At 35.1% G+C, this 20,645-nt stretch overlaps 2 protein-coding genes across 3 annotated transcripts; one reads left to right on the forward strand and one right to left on the reverse strand.

Annotated features, from left to right (window-relative positions):
• The first annotated feature begins 701 nt into the window (after positions 1-701).
• LOC131950680 (beta-1,3-galactosyltransferase 1-like) lies at positions 702-1,847 on the forward strand. Its single transcript, XM_059312905.1, has one exon. It carries the CDS (start codon positions 702-704, stop codon positions 1,845-1,847), a length of 1,146 nt encoding a protein of 381 aa, XP_059168888.1.
• Positions 1,848-2,362: 515 nt separating this feature from the next.
• LOC131950687 (uncharacterized) lies at positions 2,363-20,372 on the reverse strand. 2 transcript variants are annotated; one of them, XM_059312911.1, is made up of 8 exons: positions 20,318-20,372; positions 12,120-12,204; positions 11,561-11,598; positions 10,876-10,956; positions 9,878-10,071; positions 8,244-8,498; positions 5,146-5,338; positions 2,363-4,192 (listed from the first exon to the last, which is right to left on the reverse strand). In XM_059312911.1, the coding sequence occupies exons 2-8, from the start codon at positions 12,202-12,204 to the stop codon at positions 3,914-3,916; spliced, it is 1,125 nt and encodes a 374-aa protein (XP_059168894.1). In that variant the 5' UTR covers positions 20,318-20,372; the 3' UTR covers positions 2,363-3,913. The 2 variants fall into 2 exon arrangements, with proteins under 2 accessions (XP_059168894.1, XP_059168895.1); XM_059312912.1 differs by lacking the exon at positions 20,318-20,372 and adding an exon at positions 12,793-13,116.
• Between the last annotated feature and the right edge of the window lie 273 nt (positions 20,373-20,645).

Below are 20,645 nucleotides of genomic sequence, written 5' to 3' on the forward strand. Positions count from 1 at the left end.
CTGTGTACTTGTTTATACAATTCCTACGAGTTTTAATACGTTTTAATTTTAATTCTGGATCCTATACATTTTATTTAATTACTATTTAATGGTTGTTAGTGCAATGTCCTGTTACACTTTCATTTTTTTTAGTGTACTCTAAAGTTGATGGTACAAAAAGATATTTTCGTACTTGCAATAAAATCCAACATTTTATTTTTAATATTTTATTTCAATCACAGGGTAGTTGTGTATATATGTTTAAACAGATGTCCTATGTTTAATATAATCTTCCATGCAATTATTTTTTAACTGGAGTCGCTTGTTTTTTATCCGCGGACTGATTTGTTAATTTTTTTTTTTAAATTTATTCTATTTTATTTAAATAGCAGCCTCCTTACAATCTACAAATATTCAATTGAGTCTTCAGTTAGAGCAATAAAACAATGCACTGGAAGATAATAAGGTAAGAACACTTACAAATATAATGCAACACTCAAGACTTATATTAAGTTTTACATATTAAATTACATTTTTTTTATTAAAATTTCAAAACGTCAACATAAGTATTCACGAACAAAAACAAAATAGTAAATAAAATAGATATCTGAAAAGTGGTATTTAAATTCTGTATATTATGTGACTTAATTGTTTAGGCAATTATTTGCGAGTTTTAATGGTTTTTTTAATCCTTCTCTTCTAATCTTATTAGGTTGATATCGATGGAGTTTCGATCCCTGCCTAAAACCAAATATGTGAAGATCAGATTTATTTTAACTTTTGCCTTGGCCACTGCTGTATTGTACACCATTGTATCTGACATAAGTTTCTTACCTATATTCTCACGTGCTGACATACGTATAAATGCAAGCTACAGGAACAAGAGCTATCACACCTTTCGAATATGGACGGAATCAGACAAAAACAACCGAACAAAGTGGCGTTACACCGCCTCAAAGAACTTCACGAAAACACTCTACAGTGAACAAGAGCTCAGCAAATTTCCATTCCTGGCTGAAAAAGTCATTAACCCACATAACTATAAACACGTCATCTCTCCAAGTGTTACATGTAAAGACCAGCAAGAAATAGAGATAATCATCTGTGTTTCCACTCGCTTCGACAACTTTGCAAGTCGTCAGACGATTCGAGAGACCTGGGGCAGTTACGCTAACGTCAGCTCCCATAATTCGATTCTAATTTTCTTCATTGGTCAACGAAACAATAGCGCGCCTAATGCGAGTTTAACCCAGAAATCATTTCTTTATGAATCTGTTATGTACGGAGATATATTGCAGGAGGATTATTTGGACTGTTATAACAACCTCACTCTCAAATCCGTGTCTATTCTCAAGTATGTTTCTATTCACTGTTTTAAGAGGGCAAAATATATTCTCAAAGCGGACGATGATATGTATATTAATGTCCCGTATTTAGTTACTAGTTTGAAACAACTTCAAGCTAAAAAACCTAACCTCGACGCTTTTGTGATGGGAATAAAACACACAAAACCTAACCCAAACAGATCTACCGATTCAAAGTGGTACATATCTATTTCTGAATTTCCTGAGGACAATTATCCGGATTATGTATCAGGTGGGGCCTACGTCATGTCTACACAGGCGGCATGGCTGTTGTACCAGGCGTCCCTCAGGTTGCCGTTGTTCCGGTGGGAAGATGTGTACATCACGGGGATGTGTTCCAAGAAAGCTGGCGTTGAGGTCTTAGACAGCGAACTGTTTTCTTACAGCAAGTATTCTGTGTCCGGATGTTCGTTTAGAGAGCGGATCTCAGGGCATCCATACAGTCCGGATGAGTTACGACAAATACACAGCGAACTGAACAATCGTACGCTTGTTTGTACTTAAGGACTTCATAAAAACCTAAAGTTACACTGATTAATTTAATACATGTTACTATTGTTTACTTTATACAGACCAAGTTTTTATAACTGCTGAATCTATAATATAAGTCTAGTAGTAGTGTGTAAGTCCTTCCTTCTGGCATTCCGTCATTATTTCATTGCTATTGATTCAGCTGCGGAACTAAAAAAAAGAGCCACCCCACACACAAAAAATTGTTTGGCCCCATTTATATATATATATATATATATATATATATATATATATATATATATATATATATATATATATATATATATATATATATATATATATAATAGGACCCTATATACAAAAATAAGAACATAGAATACATAAGGGCACACATATTTGACTATTTCAAAAAGGGAAATTATTCATGGAAGTGGTTTGAACGTTTGCCTATCTTTCACACTACATGTCATGTAGCCTATATATCTTTTTCCTTCACGAAACAGCATGTGTTAGCTACTGTAAAACATCACTACTGTATTAGATCTGTTTTTTTTTACTAGAATTTTTTTTTAACTATAAAAAAAACTTATTGCGGGGTATGGCGGCACTGTAGTTCCGCCCCTGTATAGATTCTAGAACCATAAAAGTAAACATCAAGACATATCCTGATTTTACTTGCATCGCATTGACTCAATAACATTACTAAGCAGGGTCTATTTATGTGACGCCTTAATTATTTTTTATTTTCGGTAAAGATTTTATTCTTTTGCATACTCAACAAACTAATGTGAAAAAAATATTAAATACAAGCACATTGCTAAAACATATTAAACGGATCAATGTCAACTACAATTTTCGCTTATTTGCCGGAGAAAATTTTTATAACATTAGGGTCTAGTAAAACTAATCAATAAAAATGTTTAATAAAATGTTTAACAACTATGCCAGGGAAGGTAATTTAAAAAGAAATTGAACTCTCTCTAAATAATGTTATTAAATTAATTCTTTAAAAAAAATCCTGCCGCATTGATTATTAAATTAAGGCTCATGATTATAATATATTAATACAGATTATTTATATTATTTTGTGATTAGTCGGCATATTGTTTTACATATTGTTTTACATGTTTTGTTTTTGTTTCTATGATGTCTTAAAAATCACTATTTTTTGTTTTGTTTTTGTGTTATTTAAGGCGATGTTTAAATTAGAGAAAATTGGAAAGGCTCTATCCGAGCGAGGACATCCGGGAAAGCGTAATTCGATAAAACGTTTGTGATTCAGATTCAGTATACGTTTTTGAGTTTTCGTTTACGTTTGTGTTTTCATTTGTGTTTGTGTTGTGTTTGCATTTTTTGTTTGAGATTACGTTTGCGTTTGTTTGCGTTATTATTTTCCTTTAATTTGTGTTATAGTTTACGTCGTGTTTTTTTTTTTTTTGTTTAAAGTTGCGCGTGTTTTCTTTTATGTTTTCTTTTGTGTTTGTATTTGATTTTGCGTTTGCGTTTTAGCTTTCGTTTTCGTTGTATTTGTGTTTGTGTTTGCGTGTTGCATTTGCGTTTTTTGTGCGTTGCGTTTGCTTTTGTGTTTGCGTTTGTGTTGTGTTTGCGTTTGTGTTGCGTTTGCGTTTTTGTTTGAGTTTGCGTTTATTTTTCTTTTGTGTTTGTATTTGATTGTTGCATATTGTTTGTGTTAAAATTTTGTTTGGTTTTGTTCCGCTCCCTAGTTGGCCTACATTGAAAAAAAGATTCACCGTGCGAGGCAAGGGTGTGCAGCTAGTTGTAACTATATCTATTTTGAATTCTAATCATACGTTATTATTTGGTTTGCATGGTTTGTTTGTGGATTGTTACAAATCTTGCACCTTATTTTTAAACTCATTTCTCGTAAAGCGATGACGTTCTAACTATCCAAATACGGTATTCCTTGAAGACGATGCAATGATAAAAAAAAATTAATCGGAACAAAACGTTGCTATTGGGACTGCGTGGCTTAGCAATAGAGAGTTATATAAATTAAAAAGCTATTGACCTTAACACACATAAATTAATCTGAATACAAAACATGACCTATTTTTGAAATGGAAAACCCTCGATCTATTTTAGTTCTCACATGTGCCTCCTTTCAAAATGGAAGTTTTGTTTTTTGCTTTTTCAGCTGTGTCCTTACAAATATAACTCAAACAAAAGTACTGAGCGTCGGTGTTGTGAAGACCAAACTGTCCATCAACACACGAGTACCCTTGTATGTCCAACTCCTGCTTGTGCCGGAACTCTGGTGAGTACATCGCTCCGATGATCTGCTCGTCTGTACTGGACATGTTGGCTTTGAGCAACTCTTGTACTGTAGATTTGTAGGATTTGACAAACGTTCTTATTACCTGAAGATAGGAGGAGATACGTAAGTCTAAGATTGAATGAGAATGAAAAAAGAAAAGAAGTATGCAACAACCATTGTACTTAAGGTTGTCTAAATCCACTAAATGGCTAAACGCCTTAATCACGAATGGACAATGGCAAAAAAAATGTCGTACAATCTTTTTGAAAATTGTAACCATTTTTTTCCGATTTACCGATTGAAAGATATTAAATCTAAAAATCAACATTTTTTCTTTTTCAATCTATGAAATGAAAGCAATGAACCAAACAAGGTACAGTATGTAGGCCTACAATCATAACCGAAACGTAAAGAAGGGTAAGGTTGACTGTGAAGTAAGAATAGAAAAGACCATTTGCAAATGATCACACCAAGCGATCTACTATTAAGAGAATGTTATATACTTTCATGGCAGTTCTTAATTTTATTGTTGGAAGGGATCCGTTCCAACACAGTTCAGTATACGTGTCAACTCGTTTTTCATTATTGAGGCCATTGACTCCGATTTCAGCCTGCTTTTCTGTTTAGAATTGCTTCTATAGCCTTTTGTCATACCAAGAGCGAAGTACAAAGCAGCAGTTGTTTGATTTTGGAGTTGTCTCTCCTAGAAGAGTGTCTGTCACCAGCAAACGAGCCTCATGAGCTTTACCGACTCGACCACACCAACCCCCACTTTCATAAATGATTTATGAATTATCATTACAATTTTTAACATAAAATGTAAATCAATAAAATATCAGCACAGTTATGTTGTGTATATTTATCATTGTTTTAAGTAATGGCAATTTAAACACAAAAAATGTAGGCCTATTCATAAATTCATTAAGGATTTCTGCTAGTTATATGATAGTATTGCTTTTAATATTGACAAACGTTCTTATGATATGTGTGATAGGACAAAAGGCATACGCTCAAGCGTCTTCAATCAAACGTACATTTAAAGTTACCAGCACCTACTTGTTGTGTACCCATAACGTAACCACCAGCTAACCACACGTAGCTATTTTTGATGTAGTCCCATGGGCTCAGTCTCTCCATTTTATGTCTGGGAGCCACCTCAGTAAAACCAATTCTACTGTTGTTGAAATCTGGAGGTATCTCCAATGTGAAGTTCTTGTTCTTCTGCCCCATACTGTCTTCTATGAGGTTTCTATGTTTTCATAAAGTTTTCTTTTGTAAAATGTAATGTACTGTTTGTAACAAAACTGCTATCAGCTTAATTTAACTTAGTTTTTTTTAAAAAGCGGTATTTTTGTACTCTTGTCCTGCTACGCTAAAGTTGTCACATTTTAAAACGATAACATTTGTGTAAACTAACTATGATTCAGGCTTTCATTAACCATCTCCTTCGTCACATATTACACAGTTGGCCTGAAAAATTACCGATTCCAGTCTGTAGAGAATAACATCGCAAATCTATGTTTTCAAAGTAGTACAAACTGCAAAAGAGGATGGATTGCACACATTTGCATACAACAAGCAACATCACAAGTTTAGAATCCCCAAAGAAAGAGGAAAGCATCTAAACCAAATCAAGCATGTAAAAGATCATTTGCCAGAGATGCAGAAACAGACGAAATATCATGGGCGCAAAATAGAGGAATCGCACGAATCGTAGTTCCAAGTAGAAGTTATATTGGGTTGCTATGCTCCACAAGGTGTATGATTATGATAATCATATTGTCATGCTAAATTTTAAATAAGCACCCCCAATTATCATAATAATAAGCACTTGAGGCTTTGTTGAATATTGTTGGCTACGTCAAAGCGCATGATTAACATTTATATTTCATAATAAAAACAACAACTCTGTGTCCACATATGTTTCAAAAGAAATCTACACTGCCCTGATACTCAATACGTATATTGTACAAGTTTATAACAATATTCCTCACCTAATGAGCAATCTAGTTTCATGTTTATACCTAACCTGCCCTGTATACTTATTATTTTAACAATACAATACCATAACAAATCAACGTATATATATATATATATATATATATATATATATATATATATATATATATATATATATATATATGTATATGTATGTATATATATATATATATATATATATATATATATATATATATATATATATATATATATATATATATATATGTTATGGACAAAGCCCGAATGCGGCCAATGCGCGCATCGGCCAATATCGTCTCACATTGGTCGGTCAAAGTCCGAAACTTTGCTAATTTTGGCCCATGACCGGCCAATCCGCGGACTGGCCATGGTGGACCGGCCAAAGTCCCAATTAGAAGATCATCTGGCTAGGGACGACTGGCCAAAGTCCGAATTAGAAGATCATGAGCAGATTTTGGCTTTTTTTATGCCGTAAGGATTATGAAAGTAAGTCTTTATTGATTATTAATTAAAGTAAATGACAGAAACGTTGAAATATGTTATTGTACTATAGTCTCAATCAATCAATATTATCATTTGTTACAACAAGTTGAACTTTTATGGCATTTAGAATTACATAGTAGCTTGTTATTTTTACACTTGCAGTGATTTGTTGTGCAGTTGTTTGTGCAATTGCAGCGAGTGTAACCTTGGCCCCCAGTCAATGATTGTAAAGATGCGATGGTTCGTTGTGATTTTTCCTCAGTGCCAACTGACGACAATAAGAGCAGTTTTTCGTGAAAAATTGAAAACTCACTTTTAACATACAGTTGTTTTAGAACACCATGTGCCGTTCCTAATTTGTAGAAACCGCCCTCGACGCTCATGACAACTGCAATCACGCTTCGGGGATCACCGCGACCTCTGTCAACATCTGGAACACGGATGCGTACATTGTCACTCACTTCAGCATATTTAAATTTTGTATTTGATGTTTTAAGCATCTTAGCACCTTGAGTTTGCAAGCTAGTATGAGCTGCTGACCTGTGTTCCATGATGTCTTGTTTGTTGTGACACAATCCGCAGGTAATATTTCCTCCGTACCCTTCGTCTGCTTCATTGGGTACTCCACAAACAGCATGGACATCGTTGCCACAGGTTCCACAAGAATGAGCTGCACTACAATGTTTTTCACAAACTATAGAGAATCTGTTGGCCACATTATTGTTACGTAGCTTTTCTGGACGTTCCACCACGGCAACAGATGTTTTAGCTGAGGATGTCGTTGCATTTATGGCAACCTCCATTTCTTGTTCAATGTTTTCAAGAAATCAGGTATGCAAGGAAATTCTGTCGGTATTTATCATGCAGTCCAGTCAAGGCGCGGTGATGGGTCTGTTTCATTTTGTAAACCCCTTTTTGTTGGGGAATTATGGTTTCTGACGCCCACGCCATCTCAAGTCGCTTGGACACTATTGAACGTTCTGTCTTGTTGCACGTGGTCGGTGACGCCGACTGTCTTTGATTTTGTTCTTTGATGATTGTCATCAAGGAGGAGGCTGTCACATACAGTTGTAGCCCATATAACATGGATTTACATTTTTTTCGTTTGACAGCCATCTGCTATGTCTGTCTCATGGTCTGACGGCCCTTTTGATCCATGTTGCCTTGCATATAGAATGCTATACAATTAAGAGCTAAACAATACGTTACAATGAAACCGCACCAAGAATAATGAAAACGCGATCACAACTTAGTCTAGATAGAACATTGGCCAGGACATCCCGCCAGTGCGCGCATTGGCCGGCGAATGTACAAAATACGCTCTAAAGTTTAAGCGCTACGGACTTTGGCCAGTACGTCCCGACCAGCGCGCGCATTGGCCGGCCAATGTGCGAAATACGATCTTAGTGCTAAGTTCTTCGGGCTTTGGCCAAGAGAGCCGGCCAATGCGCGCATTGGCCGCACTTCGGGCTTTGACCGTAACATATATATATATATATATATATATATATATATATATATATATATATATATATATATATATATATATATATATATATATATATATATAAATATATATATATAACAGACCATAGTTATGCTTAAGTATGCAAAGCTGAAAAGAACAAGTCGTACCAAAACAGATTATACAAAGATTAAAAATGGCCCATAACCAAGCAGGTCTAACCCCTTACCTAAACAGACCAATGTCCATCCATGCCAGATACTTTGTCCGTATCAGTTTGTGGTCCATTGCGAAGATCAGGGCGTCGTATTTAGCACTCATGGTGCAGCTGTAGTTAGCGTTGATCATGGTGGGCGATAGTTTGGAGTAGGAGCTGTTCTTGTAAACTTGTTGGATCCTCTCTAGGTTTTTGAAGGCGCCCAGCTGAGACCTGGAGATTTTCACAATCACAGTTCTGTGTGCGGGTTGCTGGGTGCGGATTTGCCTGCGTGGTGGATAGGGTAAATTATGGTTGCACTTATGAATATAGATGCAGAATTTTAACACAAACATACGCACACATACACACACATACACACACAGACACTCACATACACACGTACACACTCACTCATCTTATATTGCTAACTCAACGTGTTAAGATGTTTAAGATAAGATATTGAGACAAGCGTTTGTTGGTAACTGATACAAGAAGAGCCCTTGCAGGTGCCATGAACATCGATGGACCTTTCTACATGTACTTTTTTGACATATCCCAAAAGAGCCGAAACTTTGCCAACAACCAACATGTTAAAAGCAGTATATAACATTAGAGCATTGTATGCAATAAGACAATGCCATGCAAGCAATGCATGGCATGTGTTGTTTATTTTTAAGTTTATAGATTCCCTAGCGATGACGGATGGAAGGAATGACACTACCTTGCGGTTTATATGATAGATTATATGTTGAAGAATGTTTTTCCTGAAATTTAGATATGTCTAACTAAACATGAAATTATACATTGACTTTGACGGAAGCCGGACGTTTTTGAACACCTTGTTTAGGCGACGTGTTGCGGTGGTTAGATAGCGTTTCTGACACGGTGTTGTCTCGCTACGCTGAACAGAGGCACGTTTGTTTATCTTGTTATGCTTCACTTGTGTGGTGATCTTTTAACAAAAGAATGAGGCGTGGTCTTGGGGCGAATTAAAAACTAAAGTTAGTCAATCATGTTTGACCTCCATTTCATCCACCATGTTCAGACAATGTGTTAAAGTGATTACTTAATAAAGAAAGTGCGATTCATTTTAAAAACTTTTGATAAACTTTTGTCTAATTTCATAGATACAAAAGATAATGTTTGTACTTCTTTTATATAGCAAATATAAATTAATTAAGAATTTCTACGTGATAATATATAATATTAATTATGGAAAATAATTTATTTTTCCTTTATTTTTGTTTAGATATGTATTGTTTATCAAAATTTAAAATTTAAATTGATTACAAATGACTATTTGGTAATATAATGTTAAAAGTTTTCGGACAAACGGCCTTCGGGCAAGTGGCTTTCGGGCATTTGTCGCATTCAGGCAAGTGCCTATTCGGTCATTTGTCGCATTCGGGCAAGTGTCAATTCTAGCATTTGTCGCATTCAGGCAAGTGCCTATTCGGGCATTTGTCGCATTCGGGCAAGTGTCAATTCTAGCATTTGTTGCATTCAGGCAAGTGTCAATTCTAGCATTTGTCGCATTCAGGCAAGTGTCAATTCTAGCATTTGTCGCATTCAGGCAAGTGTCCATTCGGGAAATCTGCCTTGGGGCAAACAGCATTCGGGAAAGTGTCTTTCGGGAATTTGTCGTAGACCCGACATTGACCTACTTAAAATATTGTAAAATTTCCTCATCTTCGAAAAACGCCACGACCGGATTTTTCAGCCAGCCCCATGTTGTCATCCATTGCTTGTATCTATCTAGTGTCCTTGTGCCTGACCACTTCTGTAAAGTCCCCAAATTAAGAAACATAGTGACGATAGTGATGGAGGGAACATCGTCTTCTATCTTGTCAACGACGAACTGAAAAGTGAATAGTTACATTTAATGCTAACAACCGCAAGCCGTATTAAAGGACTTGTATGGTATGACTTATAAAGGTACCACTAATCAAGAACCAGAGTTTAATTAGCAAGATATCTCTCGAGGTACCAGAATTACCATTTAAAAGTACAGGTTGAGGAACGTTTAGCTTAGAGCGGATCAGAGTAGTTTTATCGTTTATCTTCCTTTATTCAGTTCATAGTTCTAATTCTCTTTAAAAACGTCTTAAATTATTTGAAGTTTTCTTAACAAAACCACAAACAGATCAACTTATTATGATTTTGTAGACTTTGTGAAGGTTCTAACCCCATGACACATTTATATAATTACTGTACTATACTTTGTTTTTCAAAAAGAGCTATCCATTAGAAATTACATCATCGACCAATTTTGTGACCAGTATCACTTTTCTACTGGACGGAGTGACTGCAAACCCGCAAGTCTCGAATTCAAATCCTGGATCAAGATACTAGACCGTCGCTGAGTCTACCTTGATCTGATGCAAAGTGCTGACCACACTATCCTTTCAAATGCCGAGGTCACAGAAACAAGTGAATTCTACTTTACTTGCCCCATGAGCATAATGTTTGGAAGTGAACTATACTTATGTTCTGTTTAGAGACGATAATATTGTTTCTATTGTAAACATATTAAAACGTTTCTAGTTCACCTATTTTGTTTTACAATTAACGTTTCCGTTGTGGTGCCTCACTTGACTCGCGGTGACTTCGTTGTACTCTCAAATTATAAAATTTTTAAATTAATAAACGTTGTATAACTTACTGTTTTATTATTTTGGGCTGTAGTATTTGAAGCCGCACTTAATTGCTTCCCCTCTGGGTTTACAACACTGTTGATATATACCTAGATAGAAAACAAGGTCAAGAAAGGTTTAGGATAAAATGCTTTCAAGCCCTTGAAACTTTTAAATTAATAAAATATTATAACTTACTCTTTCATTATTTTGGTTTGTACTATTTAGGATTAGCAATAAATTTTGACTGGATCGAAATCTAAAAAAAGTTAAGAATAATTAGAATATTGTAAGGAGTATGATTGGGGCCTGTATATATGTTTCATTTGACGTATTTATTGTTTGGTGTTTTAAAATAATTTACATTGTTGTTGTTTTTTTTTTTTTTTTTTTTTGCTATTTGTGTTAAAATACTCTACCCATCTGTCCATCATTCTGTTTCTGTGTTTATATGTATGCATGTAAAATAAAAGCTTGTAAAAATGTACACTTTTTTAAGGACTCGGATAGTAGGCATATACGACAGATGTTGATTACTCTTAGCGGAATTTTAAAGATAGTGAGAGTTTTATTGTCTTAATTGATGTTAAAATGTATAGTATGAGAGAGAAAGAGAGAGAGAGAGAGAGGGGGGAGAGGGTAATAGAGGGTAATCAAGTAAGCTATTTGTTTAACGTACTACTTCTTTTGTTAAAAAGGAATTATCAAACGTACCCTGATCACGCCCCATGGTCCATTAAAACTTATTTTATCTGTTAAAAAAATACAACTTTTAAAACAGCTTCATATCTTTCTTCTAATACATGTTTAGTTTTATACATAAATTTTCAGTGAATACAAGCAAACATTTGAAGCAGAACCATCATTAGAAGAGCACAAGCTTTCACTCAAAACAAGAACGATTTTGAATGAAAAGATGTCAACATAATGTATTCATTGACTCCGATTTCAGCCTGCTTTTCATTTTGCATATTCTTCCATAGCCATTTTACATTCAAGAACAATCTGCATAACAGCTGTTGTTTGATTTTGGAGTTTTCAATATTAGATAGATTTTTGGTTCTCGCAGCTATCGAGCCCCATTTAACTGGGCATTCGAACTCTGGACTTTTTAGTTTAGCAAACATGAGCTTCACAAAAACGACCACGTCAACCTCAACATTTTTACTTCATATTGTGAGTTAAATTTTATAGGCAGTCTGTTCTTGTTTATAAAAACCTATTTTAATAGGTTGTCGTTGTACTAATTTAACACTCATACTAAAAAACTTACCCGCTATGCTATTGTCTTTTATGAACAAAATAAAGATTAAGGCTATTCCAAAGAGCGTGCTTACTATCTTTATTTTTAGTTTCATCTAAAAATAGAAGAAAAAAATCATATAATTTATTTAATGTATACTTTTCATTGTGTTTATTATGTAACTTTTAATACAGCGTGGGTGATCTCTTAAACCTTCTAATGTACTTCATTTAGAATAGTAATATCCTAAAAAAATATTGCGCGGTAAGCTATTATGTGATGTTTTAGTGCCATATTGTTGTTGCTGAGAAGGTTCGAGGAGTCTTTGAGGTATTGTACTAGAGAGAGGTTATGGTGGCTACTATAATCGTTAACTAAATAGAATCGGCGTGTCCTCCGGTGCCTTGGCATGTGTGCGACTAAGCGCCACGTTCATTTTGTAACTGAAAGTCTTAAGTAACGTAAAGTGCAAAGAACGAGATCGACTTTATTATCCTTTATAAAAATAAAAATGTACTTGAAACTAAGCACAAAAAACGTTTTAATAACAAGCTTTTTTAAATAATGCACTAAAATACGAGAAAATAAATGCTTTTTGTAAAAAAATAATAATATACTATTATTTAAATAATAGAAAAGCGTATAACATATCCAGATGTATGGCGCTCATGAAAACAAATATATGTTCTGTAGTCTACTCAACATGAGGCTCAGGGTTCACAAGTTCACACGAACTCCGCCGAGCCAGCTGATGCGCCTATACAGCTTGACCGCTGAATCAAGTAGTAAAATTGACGTTCTGTGTAGGATGTCCAATCAACGGATTGACGGTGCTAAGATAGCGCCTGGGTAAACTCTTGGTGGCAACTGCACCGAACTACAGTCTGGGGTCGCCCTCGGAAATAGAAAATAAAAAGCACAAAACGTTCAATGAATCAGAGCTTCTTTCAGAAAAAACTTCTGGAAAAAAATCTTTGCCCGGAGTATTCTCAACGACCACCAAAATAGATGAATTATGCATTAATTCACGAAAGACAGAAAGACAAAAATCGCATAGTGTTAGTAGCGCCACGATTAAAGATAAAATAGATCAATAAACCAAATGGAAGTAAGGTTAAAACGATTAGAAAAACAATGCCAGATTGTGGACTTAGCTTAGCGTAAAAACGCAGGGCATGTCTGTTATCTAAACAAAATGAGTCTATTGTAATCATGGATTTAGTACTATTGCAATTTCGTGGAGGGTAGACTTTTGGGTGCAAGGGGTGTAGGTATGTCTGGGTTGGGTATGGAATTTCCCAATCAGTTGAGGTTTGTAACAATGCGTGCTAATCTAAAGGTGCCGGATGCCATATCCCACATAAGAGTTTAAGTTAAAGTTTCACATTACAGGACAGGCCCGCCATCTAATGAAATGCAAAGTTCCAGTCTGTAATTAAAGTGTCAGTTAAGTCACAGCCTTTGGGACTGAGCCCAAAACTGGGCCCCCACCCGCTCTATGTGCCAATGTTTAAACACTATGAAAGTACGTGAGGCCTTTTAATGATTTTTAAATATGTTCTACTGTAGAAAACTAACTGGATTTCCGTCATTTTATTAAATTATTTATATAAAACAAACATAACATTTCCACTGTAAAAAGTTTTCATTTTTCCAAAGAGTAAATAGGTTCCCTTTGTTCCTTGGTCGCCTATGCCTAGTTTAGGTTAGATTTAACGTAGCTACGCCGCTATACAAGCTGTCCTAAATTTTTAGATTGCAGCACATTTTATATAACTGAAAGGTGAAATGAGGGTCACTTGGTTAAAAAGGATTTTTTACGAACTTTTTTTTCTCTATTGTTGCACACACATTTTTTTTTGTCTTTGTTATCGAGTTGCTTCTTCTTCTTTGTTCTTAATTTTTATTGTTGGGAGGGATCGAGCCTTATTTGCCAGAGGGTTTGAGACTTTTTTTGAATTTATCAACCATGAGCTTTGCCGAATCGACCATGCTTCCATCACAATTAAGGATTACGTGTCAACTGGTTATGCGCCATTGAGGCCATTGACTCCGATTTCAGCCTGCTTTTTTTTTTTTTTGGATTTGCTTACAACCAAGAACAAACTACAAGGCAGCAGTTGTTTGATTTTGGAGTTGTCTCTCCTAGAGAAGTGGCTGTCCCCAGCTAACGAGCCTCATATGCCCGAGGGTTCGAACTCGAGAATTTTCAGTTTAGCAACCATGAGCTTTACCGACTCGACCACGCCGGTCGAGTTGCTATTTTTTGACAACTTTACATTCCCATTCAACACAATACCAACAGGGAAATACAATACAATTTTGTAATGCATATATTCATTTCTAGTGTATTATCTTCGGGTTAACAGCCATCATGCATGTGTGTGGGTTAGCTTTATCTTCGTATACTGTTTTCTTTTTTTTTTTGTAATTTAAATCTCTGCGATAAGATCCCTATAAGACTTAAAGGTTAAATAGCTTCCCGTTCCCTAGGCGGGTTAGAAAGGGGAAGTTAGTGTGTGTGTGTGGGGGGGGGGGGTGATTATTTGCATAACAGATTGTGGAAACATGTCAAGGTAGATTTAGACTTTCCAATGAGAAAACGGATACAAAATGCAGGTTAATCTACGCTAATCTAACGCTAGATCCAGACAGTCTTGTTGGGTGGATCAATTTGTTCACCGTCGTTGTTTTTGACACTGCTGGGCGCTATTTCATGATCTAACTTAATTACGTAGCACTTAATAGATAAAAAAATATTAGTTACTCGAATGAATTAATTTCTATTTGTCAAGATTCAATTAGAATTGCAATGCGTGGGTTATGCAAGGAGCATGTTGTAAAAGCTAGCAAAATAGATTTTTTTTAAAATAACGTTTTACATTCTTAATCTTTAACACATCCTATGTAAACTTTACTCTGTATTACTGGTTTCGTTGAACACAGTGATATATAAGCAGCGAAAATCTGGCGTCGTTCTTTAAAAGTGTACATGTACGTGTGCGTGTACGTGTGTGTGTACGTATACGTATACGTGTATGTGTACGTTTACCTGTAAATGTACATGTGCGTTTATATAAAGTTCAATAGAAACAAGGACATGTAAGTAATTGATAGTGTTAGGTTAAGGGATAGTTCAATGGTCGTGTTTGAGTATACTTATTACAATAATACGTTTTTGATACATTGTGAATTATAGATAGAGATAGTTTTAAAGGTAGAATTACGTATAAGCATTGAATAAAAGGTAATATATTGTATAATTAGGGTGGAGCAGGATTAGCTTTAGATATTTTATAGGGATAGTATGTAAAGCTCAACGTATAATGCGAGGATTAGTGATTATTATTAAGGATATTATTAGTTATAGACTTTGGGTGTTTAAGGGATAGGGACTGTGATCGATTTCGTTATAAATATAGAAGTTAAATTAGGCATATGATAAGGGCTAGGATAAAATATGTAGATAGTAATAAGGATAATGGAAACTGGTGTGATTAAAGATGGTATATGCTATTAAAAGGGACTTGTCGAGCCGCGGCGTAACATACGCCGCTATTTTGTGATCGAGGATTTCACTATATGGTGGGTTTGAGCAAACGACTGCGGGTGAATGAAAAGTAGGAACTCTGGAGAGAACAACATACAGCTATCTATGATTGAAAACAGGTTTTGGAAGATACAGGCATATCTTTATGAATGTTTAGCCCTGTGCTTTATTAACTGTCATTACAATGGCTAATCTAACAGGGAATTGTCTTCGCGTAAAATTGAAAAGCAAATTTGAATCTGATTGAGTCAGGAATATCCGGGAATAAGGACAGTTTGTGAGGTAGCAGCTGCGATAGTCTTACACTCCAGTACGTTGCGGTGAATGCTGGTAACAGTCAGTCTAGTGCCATTACAGAGACCTCTTGCTGGCATGAGGTTTCTTAGAAGCATGACCACTGAACCCATTTTAATTTTGAGTTTATGCGGAGGCATGCCATTAGGGGAAGGACTGCCAAAAAAGTCTACGGGGAATAAAAGCTCATCTGCGGGATCGTCTGTGACGATGAAGTCAATGCTAATTTTAACATTAACCCTAACCCTAACCCAAACCCTAACGCAGATGCTGCAAAGAAATGTTGTTAAATGTGTTTCTACATGTACACTTTTAGCTTGTAAGTGTTACTAGAGAGTGCGAGTTGTTTTGAAGCACTGCTGACAATGTTCACATTTTATCGTTCGTTGAGTGCTGCGTGTTTTTAATTGAGCGTTGAGATATCGCTGGAGTCAGAAGGTTTTGGAACAAAAGTTGCATTTAAAATCCTCTGTAGAATGCGTTTGTTCACTGGAGTGTTTTGTTTTATCTGTTTTGAGATTTTATTTTCTTTGTGAACTGTTTTGAGCAATGATAATCCGGCGTTTGTAAGTGTCCACCAGTAACAGGAGAGTGGCGTCACATCAGTGTGGAGATCACATGGGTGCGTAATGTTGGTGCACATGTCGACATTGTCAACAGATGGCACCAGAAGGTCATCACGTGTGTTTGTGAAAGGCAAGAGAAATTCGTAATGGCCATGATCCAAAGGACCGCTAAATAGCAGGGATATGGAGGGACGTTGACCCGGATTGTAAACTCGAGGAGGGTCATGTGGACGTTTTCGGAAGTGAATAGTGTCAGTAACGGGAAGTGTTTGAGACATCGCACCTATTTCAGCCCTCGCGACCATAAAGTATTCATGTAGGAATTGTATTGTCCAGCAGAGTGTCTGACCCTGCTCCCGTGAGTAAGAACAAAGGACAGGGCGTCGCCATAATTATCCCAATTGTCACACACAAACATTATAGCCATCTTGCGAAGTTGGAGAGGTCTAAAGTTTTGTCGATGACATTTTTCCAGGAATATGCCACTGATAGAAATAAACAGTTACCCGATGAAGGAATTTCGACTACATGGAAATACATGTAAAGCGGCGGTCATGGTAAGGAAACAAAGGGGCAAAATCAAAACAAAGCTTCGGGGACAATCGTGGCTCAGACGTGTGTAGGACTTACCAAAGCAACTGAGGACACAGGAGCGACTGAGGTACACACTGCTGCGTTACACATAGTTGCGCATGCCTGGAGAGCGAGGGAGGGGGCGGCAGGAGGGTTAGAGTTGAGTGGTGTAGAGAATTATAGATGTAGATAAGATAAATAGAAGATAGATAAGGTTTTGTTATATTTGTTTTATTTTCTACTTTTCATAAATCCATAACTTGTCAATTCGACACTACTGCGACTGAGAACAGTTTTGCTTGAAATCACTATCTGTAGCTCGTAAAAGAGATTATCCTCGGCCTTCCTTTCCGCCTCCACCCCCAACTACTTCCAGAAAAACAGCCGTCCGTCACGACAGTTTAAAAATGACAATAAAAAGTTCAAACAGTACTTGTTACCTCCCATTAGATTCAAATCGTTTAAAAACTAAATTATCTGCCCCTCTAATTCGACCCGACTCATCGATTGTAAACATTCCGAGTACACCACAGCACACGAGACTGGTGAGGGGGGGGGGGGGTGATAGCGATACGGTCCTCTCCGCATGCCTGGAGAGCGAGGGAGGGGGCGGGTCGGCGCGCGTACGTTGTGTCCAGCATGATCCCCTCGTAATATATATATATATATATATATATATATATATATATATATATATATATATATATATATATATATATATATATATCATATATATATATATCATATATATATATATATATATATATATATATATATATATATATATATATATATATATATATATATATATATATATATATGTATATATACATAATTTATATATATATATATATATATATATATATATATATATATATATCAAGCAAAATGCAGGTTAGGCGCTTCAAATTTGGCAGACTCCTGCCTTGGGCAATAGAACACGGGGGCCGGTGCCGGTTTGCAAAGAAGTCCAGGAAGAGGTGGTCAAAACTAACCTCGATTGACCGGCGCATTTATTGACCGACCCTAGGGGTTGGCAAAAAACAATGATATATTTGGGAAAATTCCGGAAGGCTTTAGAACTGACCAGTCCGAATTTTCCCTATATAAACATTGTTAATTTTGTGAAAAACGATGACTATTTTCAAAACAATATTTTGAAATTTTGGCTCTGTACATCTGGCTCATTTTTTGTATAGAACTAAATAAATTAATCGGTTTTATTGATAAACTATCGGTCAGCCTCTGTTTGCACGGCGAGGTCTAAAAAGTGACCGAGAGTAAAATTCTCCATATAGGAGCTAAATATCGAACAAAACTCCCACGTAGGAACCCTTTGAAAACTCTTATACATCGGCCTCAGGGGGTCAGGAAAAAAATATTGCTACACTCGGGAAAATTCTAGAACATTTTCTTTCTTGACCAAAGGCCATATTTCATTATGTAAACATAGTACTGTTTTTGTAAAAAAAAATCTGGATGTTCAAACACAATCATAACTCCTGAGGTTGTAGAAATTGCAGCTATTACACTATAATATCAGCTATTTTTGCACTGGTGAATAGATATAAAATTAGTGGAGTTGTAGAGAATCCACGTAACTATGAAACTTCAGTTACTCAAATTATTTCAAATAAAATTATAACCCTAACCCTAACCCTAACCCTAGATCTAGCTAGAATCTAGCTTAAGTCTAGTTTTTTGCGTAGATCTAGATTCTAGATAATACTAGATATTTAAATCTAGATCTAGATTCTAGAATTTAGATCTTGATAGATTCATTGCATTCTCGAATTATAAGATCTATGATCTATCTAAATTAAGTTAATAAAGAGTTTCAATTATAGATTGTGTTTTCATTTTATCTACTTATTGTTGTATGTTATTCTTTTCAACTACTTTTTTTTTTTGGTTCGGCCGTAAAGTTTGTTTTCGGTATGAGTATCCTTTCATTCCTAAACGTTTAAAGGACGTCACTATAAGTCACTGTATTTTTCTGTAAAACTATTTTTCATTTGGCCTTAACATCAAGAGACGTCACCCGGACGGGTGAGCTTTTAAGAAAATAATTTATTTGTTCTGAACTTTTATAATTAAAGTGGTATTTCTTTCAATTAATATATCAATAAATTAATTAACTTATTCAAATGAATTTGTGATTAACAGTTTGGCAAATAATAACATTATTCTCAACCTAAATACGTTTTACACAGCTCTACACACAGTACAGATTCTCTCATGTAACCAAACAGACGAACAAATAAATATGCATCCTTGTAAACAACTTGAGTTTGAGTAGTATATAGAAATAACATTTAAAATTCCTGTATTTAAAAAGGGAAAAAAATCTCCGTTTGAAGTAAAAAAAAATTAAGGTTACAACACAACACAATAAATTTAAATAGTTTAAAGAAAAAATACTTGTGTTGCTGCAATAGAGGTATTTAAAAAACATGGTTTTAAATTGATTTGTTTTATTTAAAATAATCTACTATATGGTAAATATCTTCGAGTTAGTTTTACTATATTATAAATTTCCAGTTTTTGTTTGGAAATTGCACATATGATGCGCCATGTATAATAAAATTATATTTCAAAATACTAAAATTCTTCTTGGTTAGTATGTCATTTAGTTCAGGAATTAATTAACACAATAATGAGATAGTAGGACTTCTAATGTTAGAGCCGAACAGATCTCCCTCCACCCAAAATTGGCCACATCACACCGGCTATTGAGGATATACATCGATGACTCAAAGCTCAAACAATGATCTTTTATTTTAAAAAATAACACCAACTATTTACAAAATAAATTTCTCAATTCGTATATTATTTAAAAGACCTTATTTAAATAGAATATTAAACAGAATAGGTCACGCAAAGCAATTATGTATAATAATGCATCTTTTTATAATAGAAGATCAAAACATCAATTTCTGCGATCTGCCCCTGACTGTCATAAGACTTTCTTTTAACCTCGCGGCAACGCGCGGGGACGGGAACGCTAGTTTTTAAATATGATATAAGATTTTTAAGAAACAGTCATTCTTAAGCATTTAGTTTTTTAAAAATCTTACAAAATTACAAAGTATTTAATATATATTACCATCTGAAATAATATTATTCATCTTTTATCAATAAAAAGTAACTTTAACGGTTTTCTAGTTAAACGACAAAATAAAAAATTTGAAAAACAAAGCAGATCCATATGTTTCAGAAGTATACATACATTATAGAATACTTACCTATACAGCTTCGTACGACAAATATGAAGGTAAATATTGTTGGAATCTGTTGAAATCTTACTTTCAAGTTTGCATCAAACTAAAATAATCTCAACCCTGAAAACACCTTTTATAGGACATAAACTTGAGTTACTGCCTTTCGCATGCAAATAATATTTAAATCAAGATGTCCATATATCTGAGGATAATCTCAACTAAAGAAAAATATTATCGGTTAAATCGTATCTTATGTACCCTTATTTTATTTTAAATAAACATTCTTTTATGTATTGATTTATTACAAAACTATGGCCTCGAATACGCACATTTACTGTTTAAGCCTCTTAGT

Source organism: Physella acuta, unplaced genomic scaffold (genome assembly GCF_028476545.2).
Source record: "Physella acuta isolate Inbredline_101_S28 unplaced genomic scaffold, ASM2847654v3 ptg000776l, whole genome shotgun sequence".
Lineage (NCBI taxonomy): Eukaryota > Metazoa > Mollusca > Gastropoda > Physidae > Physella > Physella acuta.

Coding starts and splice junctions, on each gene's coding strand:
- LOC131950680 (XM_059312905.1), top strand. CDS start 702: ATGGAGTTTCGATCCCTGCCTAAAACCAAATATGTGAAGATCAGATTT.
- LOC131950687 (XM_059312911.1), bottom strand. CDS start 12,204: ATGAAACTAAAAATAAAGATAGTAAGCACGCTCTTTGGAATAGCCTTA. Junction 11,599..12,119: donor AAAAGACAATAGCATAGCGG/GTAAGTTTTTTA, acceptor TTTTTTTAACAG/ATAAAATAAGTTTTAATGGA. Junction 10,957..11,560: donor GACCATGGGGCGTGATCAGG/GTACGTTTGATA, acceptor TTTTCTATCTAG/GTATATATCAACAGTGTTGT.